Source organism: Aspergillus chevalieri, chromosome 6 (genome assembly GCF_016861735.1).
Source record: "Aspergillus chevalieri M1 DNA, chromosome 6, nearly complete sequence".
Classification (NCBI taxonomy): Eukaryota; Fungi; Ascomycota; class Eurotiomycetes; order Eurotiales; family Aspergillaceae; genus Aspergillus; species Aspergillus chevalieri.
The window spans coordinates 2,717,573-2,730,879 of record NC_057367.1 but is presented as its reverse complement, the minus strand read 5'-3'; the positions used below and the strand labels follow the sequence as shown (position 1 = coordinate 2,730,879).

At 50.0% G+C, this 13,307-nt stretch overlaps 4 protein-coding genes across 4 annotated transcripts; 1 reads left to right on the top strand and 3 right to left on the bottom strand.

Annotated features, from left to right (window-relative positions):
* Positions 1-1,363: 1,363 nt before the first annotated feature.
* Positions 1,364-5,132, top strand: ACHE_60956A (regulator of nonsense transcripts 2; the record flags this gene model as incomplete). The annotated part of the gene is made up of 8 exons (XM_043282189.1): positions 1,364-1,382; positions 1,441-1,485; positions 1,563-2,732; positions 3,462-3,652; positions 3,698-3,989; positions 4,039-4,787; positions 4,837-4,978; positions 5,026-5,132. The coding sequence occupies 8 exons, from the start codon at positions 1,364-1,366 to the stop codon at positions 5,130-5,132; spliced, it is 2,715 nt and encodes a 904-aa protein (XP_043139592.1).
* A 483-nt stretch (positions 5,133-5,615) lies between these two features.
* ACHE_60955S (uncharacterized protein) lies at positions 5,616-6,074 on the bottom strand (the record flags this gene model as incomplete). The annotated part of the gene is made up of 1 exon (XM_043282188.1): positions 5,616-6,074. The coding sequence occupies one exon, from the start codon at positions 6,072-6,074 to the stop codon at positions 5,616-5,618; it is 459 nt and encodes a 152-aa protein (XP_043139591.1).
* A 738-nt stretch (positions 6,075-6,812) lies between these two features.
* Positions 6,813-8,431, bottom strand: fhdA (putative transcription factor Tos4; the record flags this gene model as incomplete). The annotated part of the gene is made up of 2 exons (XM_043282184.1): positions 6,813-6,839; positions 6,899-8,431. The coding sequence occupies 2 exons, from the start codon at positions 8,429-8,431 to the stop codon at positions 6,813-6,815; spliced, it is 1,560 nt and encodes a 519-aa protein (XP_043139590.1).
* Positions 8,432-10,226: 1,795 nt separating this feature from the next.
* sun1 (SUN family protein UTH1) lies at positions 10,227-11,591 on the bottom strand (the record flags this gene model as incomplete). Its single annotated transcript, XM_043282183.1, has 3 exons — positions 10,227-10,274; positions 10,331-10,707; positions 10,766-11,591. The coding sequence occupies 3 exons, from the start codon at positions 11,589-11,591 to the stop codon at positions 10,227-10,229; spliced, it is 1,251 nt and encodes a 416-aa protein (XP_043139589.1).
* Positions 11,592-13,307: the final 1,716 nt, after the last annotated feature.

The window sequence follows — 13,307 nt, the reverse complement described above, 5'->3', positions numbered from 1 at the left end:
ACATGCCTCCAGGTTAGACAATCGTCACCCAGTTTTTAGGCGCTTATTCCGAACACGATCCTTTCCTGCAAACGCCGCCTAATCCGCAATCACCTGCCATGGATGGAGGGAATAGAACAGACTGAATTTCTGATATATCCCCCCTGGCAGGCTGAGGACCCCTAGAACTAGCCAAAACATTTGCCCTATCCGAGACGGGGCAGGTGTGGCCTTCCAACAATGGGCTGACACATGCCCTCCGTGTGACGGTTTGATGCTTCAGTCACTGATATATATAAATAACGCCATCCCAACAGACGACAACGCTATCTGAGCTAACAGACGAAAGCACTTAGAGTGCAGTCACACATGTAAACCCCTTGTCCTGTAGGTAGATTGCTTTCTTTCTTTTCTTCCCCAGATTCGATGTTCTCGTCGATGGCTACAATAGTTTAGATGGGGATTCAGTTCGTTATTATCTACTATTCCGAGCCCGTGACATCTAGATCAAACACAGTCGCGCACTTGAAGATCATCAAATGCCGAATTGTTCTTGACTTTAATGATTCTCGTCGATAGTGGCAGATGTCCCGTGTAGAGTTGAAAAGTCGCTCAACACCAGCACCAGTTGCAGGGATAGAATATCCCGTGCAGCGCTTGCAAGGATGGGAAACTCATGTTCATGATCTCTCCGAAAATTAAGTGGTTGTATCGTAAGGGTTCCTAGGGTATCAATTGATTAGCAATTAATGAAAGCATAATAGAAATCATGCATACCGCTTCCTAAATATCTTTCAAGCTCGTCAGTCTCGCTAACTGTCTCATCGTTTACTATTATAATAATAGAATAGACCGCATTGGAGCAATACAATAACCAGTGAGGAGAAATAGAACTCGAATTCGAAAGACATTTCACATTGAGGTCAATACAAGAGTAGGGTTCAACTGTATTCACCCAGAATGGAAGGGCGAATTACCCCGCCACATGAGCCACCGCCGCCACATATAATCCTGCCTTAGTGCCTGATTAAACTCCGCCCTAAACTCCGCCCGCAGAAACGGCTGGACTTCCTCCCACTCGGTCCAGAAATTCTTCCTTGTATCACCTCCTCTCCTTTTGCCCTCCCCGACAATTCCTTTCTTCTCTCTTTCGTCCAGTCTATACCCTTCTACTACTATACGGCTGGTTACTCGAACGCCCCGCAGAGGCATCGCAGCAGCTGGTCGATCCCGTTGCGCGTTTCTGCCCGCCTGGCACGCTCCCCAATGTGGCGTTCAAGTCACTACCTATGCGCTTTCCTTTTGACCTCTCTGAAGGGATTCCACGACGATTGAGAATTTATCGCTAGACGGATAAGAGCGTTCGCATCCGTTATTTTCCAAAATGGAACGTCAACGAAAGCGTACGTTAGGAGGGATACTCAACCCTTCCGTTTCTCTTGCTGACCCTTGAGATTATAGGAGAGCTTCGCACCTTGAATGAACGAGCTTGGGCTGGGGAGAGTGGTACGTGTTTATTCTCTTTCTTTTTTTTTTTAGCAATACTTTCGCTATGCTTTTTGCATCGTGCTGACCATTCATAGATATCTTCTCAGTTAGCAAATCGCTCGATTCGGCATTGAAGAAAAACACCGCATTTATCAAACGTCTTCGTACCGGTATCAGTGCTTCCGCCCAGCAGACCTTCCTCGCCGATATTCGCATGCTGTCGCTGCATAAATACCTTTCCGAAATAATCTCCGCTTGCTACGAGGGTCTTTGCAAACTCAAGTCCCCCGGTGAGATCGCCGTTGGCGTCGAGATCGCGAGCGCACTGCACCAGCGATTCGGACCTGCTGAGTTCACCAGGCAACTCGGATGGCTATTGGGTCGAGGATTGAGCACACCAGACAAGTCTCAGTTGAAAGCACTCGCTCCGGAGCTACGCGAGAAGGAAGAGAAGGAGCGCCTCTCCCGGCACCGTGTCTTACTGCGCGTCGTCACTGAACTTTGGCTTGTGGGAATGCTACGGACTTTGGATGACATCGAACGGCCGGAGGATCTGGGGGCCAAGAATAAAGATGGCGTGGTTGGCAAGACACCTGATACCGTGGCTCGAGGAAAACCGTCTGCGGACAAAGAAACTGAGCCTTTCCCGCTAGAAGTGTTGAAGGATCTCCTGGGCCATGACCGTCAGCATGCAAATTTGCCTCTTGCAGTCCTGTTTGTTAAGAGCTTTGGATGGGACATTCTAGGTGTGAAGGGTGTTGAAGAAGGTAGAAAGACGGTTGAGGCAGATGGGGCTACGACAGCGGAGGCCACAGAGTCCAAGCAGAATGGCACAGATGTGAGCAATGAGAACGATGTTCCGCTTACCCCGGAGAAAACACAAAACCGCTTCAAGGCTATCCTCAACCGCTATCTGGAGGACGTCAAAGCACACGTTGTTCGTGACCAGAGAGCATTGGCTGCGCAGAGTCGCCGGAACGCTGAAGCCTATGTGAAGAGTGGTGAAATTTTTGAAGACCGTCAAGCCACTTTCGACAAACAGTCTAAGAATCTGGAAAAGCTGGTCTCCAACACGCAGGTTCTGTGTGAGGCTCTTGGTGTGGAGATGCCCCCCTTGGCTGAACAGGAAACTGCTGATCAAGCGTCAAGTGGTGGCATTGGCCTCGTGAAGACCGCGGAGTATTTGCGTGGCCAAGGTGAAGGAGCAGGAATCTGGGAAGATGAGGAAGAGCGGCGTTTCTACGAAAATTTGGTTGACCTCAAAGGTAAAGTTCCAGCGGTTCTGCTCGAGGATGGAAAGAAAAAGAAGGCCGACGATGAATCTGCCAAAAAGAAGGCAGATGGCGAGACAGATACATCAGCAGAAATCAAGGTTGAGTCGACCGGACAAGCACAGTCTCCATCGGAAGAAAAGCCACCCTCAGAGGCAGATGATCAGTCTGCGGCCATGGTCAGCAAGACCGTCGGAGCTCAGGTGGACGCCCTCTTGGCCAAACTCCCTGACCTGCAGAACAAGGACCAAGTCGACCAAATGGCGTTGGATTTCTGTTTCCTCAATTCCAAGGCTTCGAGGAACCGGTTGATCAAAGCTGTGTCGGATATCCCTAAAGGCCGGGTTGATCTTATGGCTTTGTACGCACGTCTGGTTGCCACGCTTGGTCAACATCTCCATGACATACCTCAAGGTCTCATTACCTATCTGGATGAGGAATTCCGGAGTCTCCAGCGCCGAAAGTCGAAGGAGTTCCTTGGTCAAGTTCGAATGAGTAACATCCGGTACCTTGCGGAATTAACCAAGTTCGGCGTTGTCCCTGAGCACATCATCTTCCATTGCTTCAAGGTTTCGCTGGATGACTTCTCGCGCATGAACATCGAAATCATAGGGCACCTGTTGGAGAATTGTGGTCGTTATCTGCTTCGGAATCCTGAGACTTCTCCGCGAATGGCTTCTTTCTTGGAGACGCTTTCTAGAAAGAAGACCGTTCAGCATCTAGGACAACAAGAGCGGATGATAATTGAGAATGCCATTTACTACGTTGATCCTCCGGAGCGACCTGCCATCCAGCAGAAGGAGCGCACGCCTATCGAGTCGTACATTCGACGACTGATCTACATGGATATGAACAAGCGCAATTACACTAGGATCTTGAAGTCAATTCGTAAGCTTCACTGGGAGGAACAAGATGTAAGCCCTTCACTTCTATTTGTGTCTTTGATGCTAATCCATTAGGTTGTCAATATCCTGGAACGTATCTTCAGCAAACCAGTCAAGGTTAGATACGGCAACATCCACCTTCTGACAATACTCGTCAGCGCTCTGTATAGATATCACCAGGACTTTGTCATTGGCATCGTGGACAATATCCTGGAGTATATCACCCTGGGACTCGAGCAGAATGAGTTCAAGTTTAACCAAAAGCGCATTGCTGAGGTTAAATATTTGGGAGAGCTGTACAACTACAAGATGATCGATTCGCCTGTGGTATTTGATACCTTGTATCGGATCGTCACTTATGGTCATGGTTAGTCGTCTGGTTCTAGTTTGTTGTTCTCTGCTAATCAATAATGTAGAGGGCGGCACTCCCATCCCTGGGAAGATCAATCCTCTTGATTTGCCGGACGATTTCTTCCGTATCCGTTTGGTCTGCACTATACTGGATACCTGCGGCCACTGCTTTGATCGTGGGTCTGCGAAGAAAAAGTTGGACTTTTTCCTCACGTTCTTTCAGTATTACATCTTTACGAAAGAGCCCCTGCCAATGGATGTCGATTTTCTTGTTCACGACACCTACTCTGTGACGCGTCCTCAATGGAAGCTCGCTGGCGACCTGCAAGAAGCGACGATCATATTTAGCGAAGCAGTTGCGCAGAACTACAAGACGCAAGATGCCGGAAAGCATATGGAGCCCGAGCCTGAGGAAGAGGATGCGGAGAGCAGCTCATCCGATGAGGGTTTAGAGGAAGACGCCATGCCGGAAGTGGACGATGAACAAGAGTCCAGTGACGAAGCTGAGGCTGAGGCATCTGGTCCGAATGCAGAGCAAAACGGCGACAGCGAATCCGAAGACGAGGTCTTCGTTGGACGCCAGGAAGAGGAACGAGATCCACAAGCGGAGGCTGAATTCGACAGGGAGCTCGAGAAGATGATGGCGGATAGCGTTGACTCGCGCAGGTTCGAGCGGAAGGCTGTTTTCGATGTTCCATTGCCGATGAAACGGTCTGGGCGGGATGCCAGTGGTGCGGAGAGCACTGAGAGCTCTCAGGGTCAGGCAAATACCATGGCCTTTTCCTTGATGACGAAGAAAGGAAACAAGCAGCAGGTATGCCACCTCTTCATTCTGGAAAAATGATTATTATTGACAATTCTAGACGCGTACTATCGACCTGCCATCTGATTCCAGCTTTGCCCTTGCAATGAAGAGCCAGCAACAAGCGGATCGTGAGGAACAGCAGCGGATTAAGAACTTGGTTCTCAACTACGAGAAGTCGAATGAAACCGAGAACACTGATGGTAAGAGTCTCGCGAATTTGTCATTGTGGGAAATCTAACATACCTAGTTTCCGAGAAGCGTACACCTCCCCGAGACACCAGAATCGACAAGTCTGCTGCCAACCGCACTGCATTCCGCTCACGGAAGCTCCAATTGAGTGATGTCAACTGGTAATGGGAATGAGCCGACTCGTACCACATCTGCGCATATTCCTTAAATGGAGCAGCCTACCGCGGCACCCGAACGGCAGGGCGAAGATTTACCCTCTTCAGGGCGATAGGAGCGAATAGGGCATGGTACTCTTCACGGAGTTCTATTGTTATCGTATGCTTATCCCTTCTACGGTCGTGTATCTGTATTAGCTTGCTAATACTATCGAACACAGAAGCATCCCTGGCCTATCGCCGGAAGTGCTGTCTGACAGAGCCCAATGCTGGCAGTATGTCAAGTGCAGCAGGCCTCAAATTGCCTATCCCATAACCTACCAGGGAGCTCAATATGGCCCTAAACCTGCCCGACTGCCTACATGTACTACCAGTACTCCGTCCACGGACAGAAGAATAGAATGCCATTGAATCTTTCCATCTCATAAACCCTTCACATATATACACATAGTAGTCTACTACTCCATCCCACCCCTCAAACAAGAACCAAAAGCTAAATCCCCTGCAAAACCTCCGTAAACTCCATAGTTCCCATCCTCCCACTCCCCCGCCCCCTAGCCCGATCCCTCTCCCTCTCCACCGTCAACAACTGCCTATAAGCCTCCTTCTCACGATCCTGCTCGCTCCACTCCTGATGACTCGATACACTACCCCTGGTCCTTGGTCTGGTTTCTGTTTCTCCGTTGGTATTAGTGGAATTCGTAGATGTGGATAGGGTTGTAGACGTAGATGCAGCTGTGGATGGGGTTGCGGATGAGGTGGTTTCGGGATCTTGTCGAGTCTTTATGACTGTTTTGCCCGTGGGGAGGAGGAGAGTGTGTGATTGGATTGCGTCTTGGATGCCTTCGTGGTTGTGGCTGTGGTCTTGAGGGCTGGAGGTGGAGGGGGTAGGTTCGCCGTAGGAGTCGGATTCGGAGAAGGGGCCTGTATGGCCTGTTGGGATTGTTGTCATCTTTTTACTTGTTGGGTTGGGTTGGTGCGTGAGATTGTTGGGATGGAAGGAGTTGGTATGTGCAGGTTGGATGAGTCGTGGATGAGTCGAGGATGATGTTGGGAAACTTATCAACAGTTTATTTAAGATCGGATGGCAGGACGAGTGTAGTGTAGCGTGGGAAGAGATATCGTGGCGTGCTTGACGTTTTCACAGGTCACGTCTTGCCTCTGGCCACTTCCATTTACGTGCATAGGAACCGTGTACAAAGAATCTAAATTCACCGATATAACATACAGGTCATAAGTGTCAACAGACAGAATACAGTAACAACTACTGACAATACAACAGCAGTAGCAACACATAGGAAAAAACAGGAAACACATATAACAATCATTGAAAAAGTTTGTTTGGTTGGTTGGGTTTGTCCCTACCAAGAAAGAGGGCGAAAACCAGCGAGGGCATCAGGGCAGGAACTAGGAAGGGGAAAAAGGAGAGGGAAAGAGGGAAAAGAAAAACAGCCACCGTACATCGTACAACCTTCATGCAGACAACATAATAACACAAGATCACAATAATATCAATATCAAACAGGGTATGCCCACGCCACGCTATGCGAGTCAATAGAACGGAATATGTACTGAGAATAGGAAAGGGAATCCAAAACAAAGAGAAAAGAAGATAAATAAAGGTATACAGGGGTAATATAAGAAACATGACAAACTTTTGCTTTTCTTCAATTACTTATCTTTTTGCGATTTATTTGGGTTTGCGCCAGAAGTATTGCTGGTATTCCGTCAACATACGTCATACGTCAGAGAATCAAATGGGACATGACGACATACCTTGTGCTGCTTCCGACAGTTACGGAGACCAGGCTTGCGAAGATCGTGCACCACGGCCTCACGACGCATATCATCATCGTCAAAGTCGGGAACGTAATAGTATTCACTTTCGAGCGGCTTACCCGCAGCGTCCTTTCCTTCGCGGGCGACCTTGCCGATACACTTGGTCGAATCGATCACTCTGCGGATGTCGTCACGGGTCGGCCCGGGCTTGGAGGTATCCTCGCGCTTCCAGTGAGAAGCGGGGAGGTTGCTCACAATAGTAGAGAATGGTGTGGAGGACAGACGGGAGAAGGCCAACTGGTTGACGGCGTGGTTTTGGATTCGTGCATAGCATTCGTCATTCATGTCGGGCTTTTCCTCAGCTTCCTTTTGCTCTCTTTCGGCCGCAACCTTGGGCTGTCGTTCTGATTGGGTAGGTTGGAGAGGCTGGGGACGCGCAGGGCGGACTGGTGATTCGACTGCCGAAAACGAGGCCATACGGGGCAGGATGTTCTCCCCAAAGGGTCCAAACGAGTGAACGATAGGGTCGTTCTCCTCATCATGATCAGACAACTCATCATGCTTGCTCAAGTCACTGAGGTCGCTAGACGAGCTTTGAAGGATATCTTCCACGCGTTGAGAGGACTCCTGAACGCGTTGGGTCGCGTCAGCATCTTCCTCAGCGCTGGTGCGACGGACAGGAGATGCTTCGTCTTCGTACACAACCACAGCATTCCGAGAACGGGTAGGCGTGTACAGGGGCGACGACGGAGGCACCAAGGACTGCACAGCAGGGGAAGGAGAAACAGGCGATACCAGGCGTTGACGCTCAGCCAGCGGACTCTCATGCAGACTCCGACGTGGTTTCCCATTCCGCCTTGGTGTGGTCTCTTCGACCGTTTGCTCCGAGTCTGTCGACGCGTAGTTGTCCTTCTTCCCTTCACGTGGCCATTGGACCAAAGCGCGAGCCTCATGGACATCGATCATGATATCCGCGTCCTTGATATCCGACGTGAACGTTTTCCCCTTGGCCAACTCATATGTTTTCCCTTGGCAGTGCAACTTGATCCCATTCCACCCAACACACATAATCTCAACACGGTCGTGGTCGAAGGGACTGGGGGCTGGCTTATAGGTGGCTTTGACGTGAACTCGCGAGATCATTCGGTTAGCAGCCAGCTGGTGATGGCAGGATGCACTCGATCGGCCCATGAGAATAGGCTCGCCATTCTCCGGCAGCATCAGGGTCGGGACGGTGGACAGAGGGGTTCGTTCGGAGGACGTTAACGAAGAGAAGGTACGTCGATAGGCAGGACGAGGCACGGTCGTTCGAGGGGGAGACGACGACAGGATATGGGTGGACGATGTCGGTAGAGGAGTAGGATACTTGGACACGACGCCATGGTTCTCACGAGCTACACGCTTCTGGGGTCGTGGCAGGGAGGGAGACGAGCTCAATGGCTCGAAAGCTGGCAACAGGGACGCCGGGCGCTTCACACCGGCCAGCGAAGTCATCGAGGCGCTCCTCTGGAGCGGAGACGACGACTCCATTGTCTTTCAGGATCAGTATGTCTGCTCAATTGGTGACTCTAGGTGAATATAGCCAATTGAACCGCGTCGAGGTCGTGTCACGTCAAAAGGTCTCTCCAAGTCTAACCAAGAAAGATAAATGTCACAAATTACCCTTTCAGACCGAACAGGGAAAGCAGAAGAGTCACAACGAAGAGGTGACAATAGCAGGGGAAGAGACGAAGGGAGGGGGAGTTCCGTTCCTGTTAAAAGACGAAAAATGCTTCCCAGCGGAGGCTGGGCGTGAGAACACGAAGCACTCAGCGGGAAAGAGGAAGACAATTGGAAAATAGAAGAAAGGAGAAAGGAGAAAAAGAATTGATGTGTGTGGTGGAGGAGAGGAATGAATGCAGAGCGAAAATAAAATAGCGAGAAAGCGAGAAAAGCGAGAAGCGTCTCGTCCTTCCAGCGCGGAAATGCACGTCTACAACCCGAGACGCGTTATAGGCGCCTGCAGCCTCCACCTCGCGCAGACTCCCTTAGAAAAGCCCTGAGAAATATGCAGGTATACTTTATAGCCAAGAAAAAAAAAATCTCGAATGGCGATAAATATTGGTGTCCTTGTATTCCCTGTAGTTTGTAACTGTACAGCTTTGTTCTTGTATACAGACCTATCCAAGGCGCGTCCGCGACAAAGTCACGTGTGTCGCGTTTTCTGGTTGGACGCCGCGTATTCCACGTGACCTTTCAGCCTCGGTGCTATATGCCACTGGACCGGAAACGGAAGGAGGCCCATGTGCGCCGCGGCAGATAGCCGCGCTGATTGGACGACACGACGAGGTGAGCCAGCATACTCTACAGGGTACAAGTACGCTCCTACTATGTACATGCTGTGGTCGGTTCTAGGATCCTTGCTTTTATCGGTGTATACGTGAAAATCCCGGTTGGTTGGTAGAAGGACAGCAATACGCCGTACACCGTAGTGCTAACTTTAGCGTACATATGTCGGACGAGGACATGTTGGACGCGACTGTCATTTACAGTAATTCGTTTTACATATAAGCCCCATAGAATAGACGTAAGTATTAATCGAGACCCCTATCCTATTCCTGGCCGATCACCATGTATCAAGTTACTGATCGAGTCAGGCGCTCCACCGTATCAAGAACTGGCACGTCGCGTCTGGCCCACTGGCGTTGTAACGCGGTGTGATGACTACCCCAATAATTCAAAGATGCTATGTGTACATCACTCTTCATTATTGTCTGGTGTCGGTGTTCAATGATTCGGTCCTCGCGCTTGCTGGCAGGTAATGAGGTCATGAATCCGGACAGCCGGGGCCGTGGTATGCGGGACTGGTATCTACGGAGTCCATATTCGATGAAGTCACGATGCGAGAATAAAGAGAATAAAAGACTATATTCAATAAACTATACACAGAACATCAGAAAGAAATACACGCGCCACCCTGCCCAAAAGAATTTTGCGGAAACAGTCAAACTCTAGACACGACAAGAGACAAAGAAAGATCCCAGGAGATCACATGAGAAAAAGGGAAAAGATGACATCAAAGTTATCTTATCTCCAGAGAAGTGAAATCTAACCACACTTTACTTACCCCCCGCTATAGTGGACAGAGGACATTATACAGAGAAGTGTAACTAGAATAAATGGAAAAATTTCCCGAATCACAACGTGGGAAAGGTAGATATCAAGATACACAGAAGAAATCAAAGCACACTGAACGGGTCGTGGTAACTGAGCGCTGGAAGGGATGGCGAGGGCAGGCGCGCTCAAAGGGTTCTCCTATGCAAGGAGTGGCGTGCGATTCTTAAGATTAACAGTCGTAGAACTGGATGGTTGCATCACCGGACATAACCTCCACCTGTGAAGAAGTAAGCAAGCTATCTTGGAGACATGGGACAAAGGAGAAAAACGTACAGTGCACCCAGAGTCGTTGCTTCCAGACTCGGAAATGTATTGACCGTTCTCGTAGCTGCACGAGCCACTGAGGTGGTCACCCGTTATGTTGGCACAGAAGTCGAGCTTGACGTTGGTGGTCGGGGTGTTCTGGAAGAGCGAGAGCCACTTGCCGTTGTTCTCGCCAATACCCATGTTCATAGGAGCCCAGTTACCGACAGGCTTGCTGCCGTCACCCCAAACGCATCCCTCCTCGATGGAGGTACCCTTGGGGTTAACGTAGTACTGGGCAGAGGTGCTCTTGCCCGTCCACTTGTAGTACGTCGCACCGTCAGGGCAGGTCAATGGCTGAACGGTAGAGTCGGTAAGGGCCAGAGGAATGGTTTCAGCTTCAGTACCTATTTAATTATCGCGTCAGAATTGCCATCATTACAGGAATTTCCTAGTCAAACTTACCAGGGTAGTCGGTACGGCAGACAGCAACCTGCTTACCGACCTTGTTCTGAACGTAAACACCACCAGTACCCTGAATACACAGTTTCCTGGAGAGCTCGGGGTTGCTGAGGTACAGCTTGTTGTTGCGACACTCAAGACCACCAATGGACTGGCCATCGGCTCCCGGCTCGGTAGGCCACTGGGACTTCTGGTAGCCAGCGGGACAGGCATACGAACAATAGGTTCCCGAAATGCAGCTATCACGGGTGAGGAGAGTCGCGAGGATTCTCAACAAACCGTTGCTTTCAGCAGTGACATTCTGGACACCGGTCCAACCGCCAAGGCCGTGGTAGTCGAGCTTAACAGCGCCATAGTCCGAGGGGAAAGTACTGCAGTCGATCTCCCCATCGGGGAAGTCGACATCAATACCGGTGGCAGAGGAAGAAGAGCTGCTAGAGCTGCTAGCGGCGGGAGTCGAGGAAGCAGCCTGGGTCGAGGAGCTGGTGGGAGTAGAAGTGGCGGACGAAGAAGTCTGGAGGAACTCGGCCGGGGCGACAGAGGGAGTGGGGGTGGGAGTGGGAGTGGGAGTGGACGAAGGAGTCGCGCTGCTGCTGGAGCTCTGGCAGGCGCCGGGAGGGGCGACGCCAGCAGCCCACAAGAGAGTACCGTCGGCGATACCCTTGCAGACTTCCTCGGCGCTGATGCGCTGACCGTTCAGCTCGTACTCGACGACGGTTCCCGAGGTGTCGACAGTACGTCTTTGGGGGTGACGGTGGCCGTGGGCGTGGGGCTGGGCTGCGACCAGGCCGGCCGTGGCAAGGGTGAGGGCAATCGAGTTCAACTTCATTGTGTCGATGGAGGACTGTGTATCTGGATGGAGACAATCAGCATCCTGCCTAACTTGAATTGATGGCAACACGTGAGACAGATGCGGCCAAACCCTATGGAAAGGAGACCAAACAATTGCACACGATACTGTCTAATCGGATGAGAGGAAACAATTGGTTTCAAAACTCTCTCATCTAACATTCCTGGGTGATTGGAATGCGAGATTCATGGGGGGAAAGGGGATTTGCAGGGTGGGTATGGCATACATCACCGCAAACCTATCGTGCGCAGTGTGTGTATCAAAAATTGGCAGTGAAAGAAAGCGAGAAGAGCAATCAAAAGAGGTTTCCCGAAAGAGCGTGAGTGAGAGAAACAAGTGTCCCTCTGGTCGGATAGGAAATCTCAAGAATGTGAGGAAGTGGGAGACCGGAGAGGAAAATCGAAGGAAGGAGAGAAAAGAAAAAGAGAGGGAGATAGAGGGAGAAGAGGCAGATTAAAGTCAAACCGGGCGTTCGGCAGAGGCCCAGGGGGGAGGGAAGAGAAACGACAGAGCTGTAATAATAGCTGCTGTAATAATAGCTGCTCCACTGCTGATTTTCCATTGGTTGGGGATGTCTTTTTTTGTTCCTGTATTCCTGTACCAAAATACAAACATAAATTATGATATTGCCATTCTCCATGGTAATGGTGGTTGGCCGTGGGGAAAGAAAGAGACTGGTCAACCCACAGTGGGACTCAATCCTACAAGTGTACGGGGTACATAGACTTAGTGAAGGATAGAATCCTATACTTTCCGATTGATAGGTACTCGCTATAGCTACAAGACTACCCTGTAATCCGACATAGTGTCCTTAAGAGGTACACTCCTTGCAATACCGGATCTAGCCTCCTGTTTCCTGTTCCTGAAAAAACTGGCATTTCCGAGATTAATTTATCAGGGACTAGCCAATCACGTCTCTCGCATATAGACCGCCCGACCAGGTACACCAATCACAGCTCGCATGTCTCCACTGTCGGGTTGAGTCTCCAAGGTTCTGGGTGTCTCTCATGGCCGGCCGGGTAACTTTCCATGTAACGCTCTGTAACATCCTGTACCAGTATCATGTATCCTGCGGTATTAGGTTTTGAACGATCAACTGGCGGTCATGCCACAATAATAATGGTCGCCTATGTGGTAGTATTCTACGAGTACAAAGAGAGTTATGGATGTTTACACTGTCTTACTGTGGCTCGTGGGATAAAAAGTCTTTCAGCGCAAAAAACAAAAAACAAAAAAAAAAAAAACAAAGTACTTGTTCCCATTCATGCAGAAGGTAAGTGAGTATCCATGGATCTGCACCTCTCCCGCTTTTAAGGGGCCACTTGGTCTATCACTGGTACTCTTCTCCTACTCTGGAAGCCGTTGCGGAGTACATGGTTAAAGTAGGCCGTTTGTTCTGGTCATCGTAATAACATTCGATCAGTCTTCCATGACTATCAGAATTTTTGGGCTGAGATACATCTACTACTGCAGAGCTTTTTGCGAGCAAGTTCTTGAAGTACTTTGCACAAAACAGGAGGTCCAGTACGACCACCTCAGTTCTGCGGGACAATCCAGCCAACCTCCAGGCATCAAGCGGCGTGCAAGGTGGTTGCATGTGCGCAGTGCTTTATTTTGGTTTGTGTTGCTGGCACCCTGCCAGGAACACTGTACAAAAAAAAAAGAACAAAGAATTGTCACTGATTCCTTCGGCCA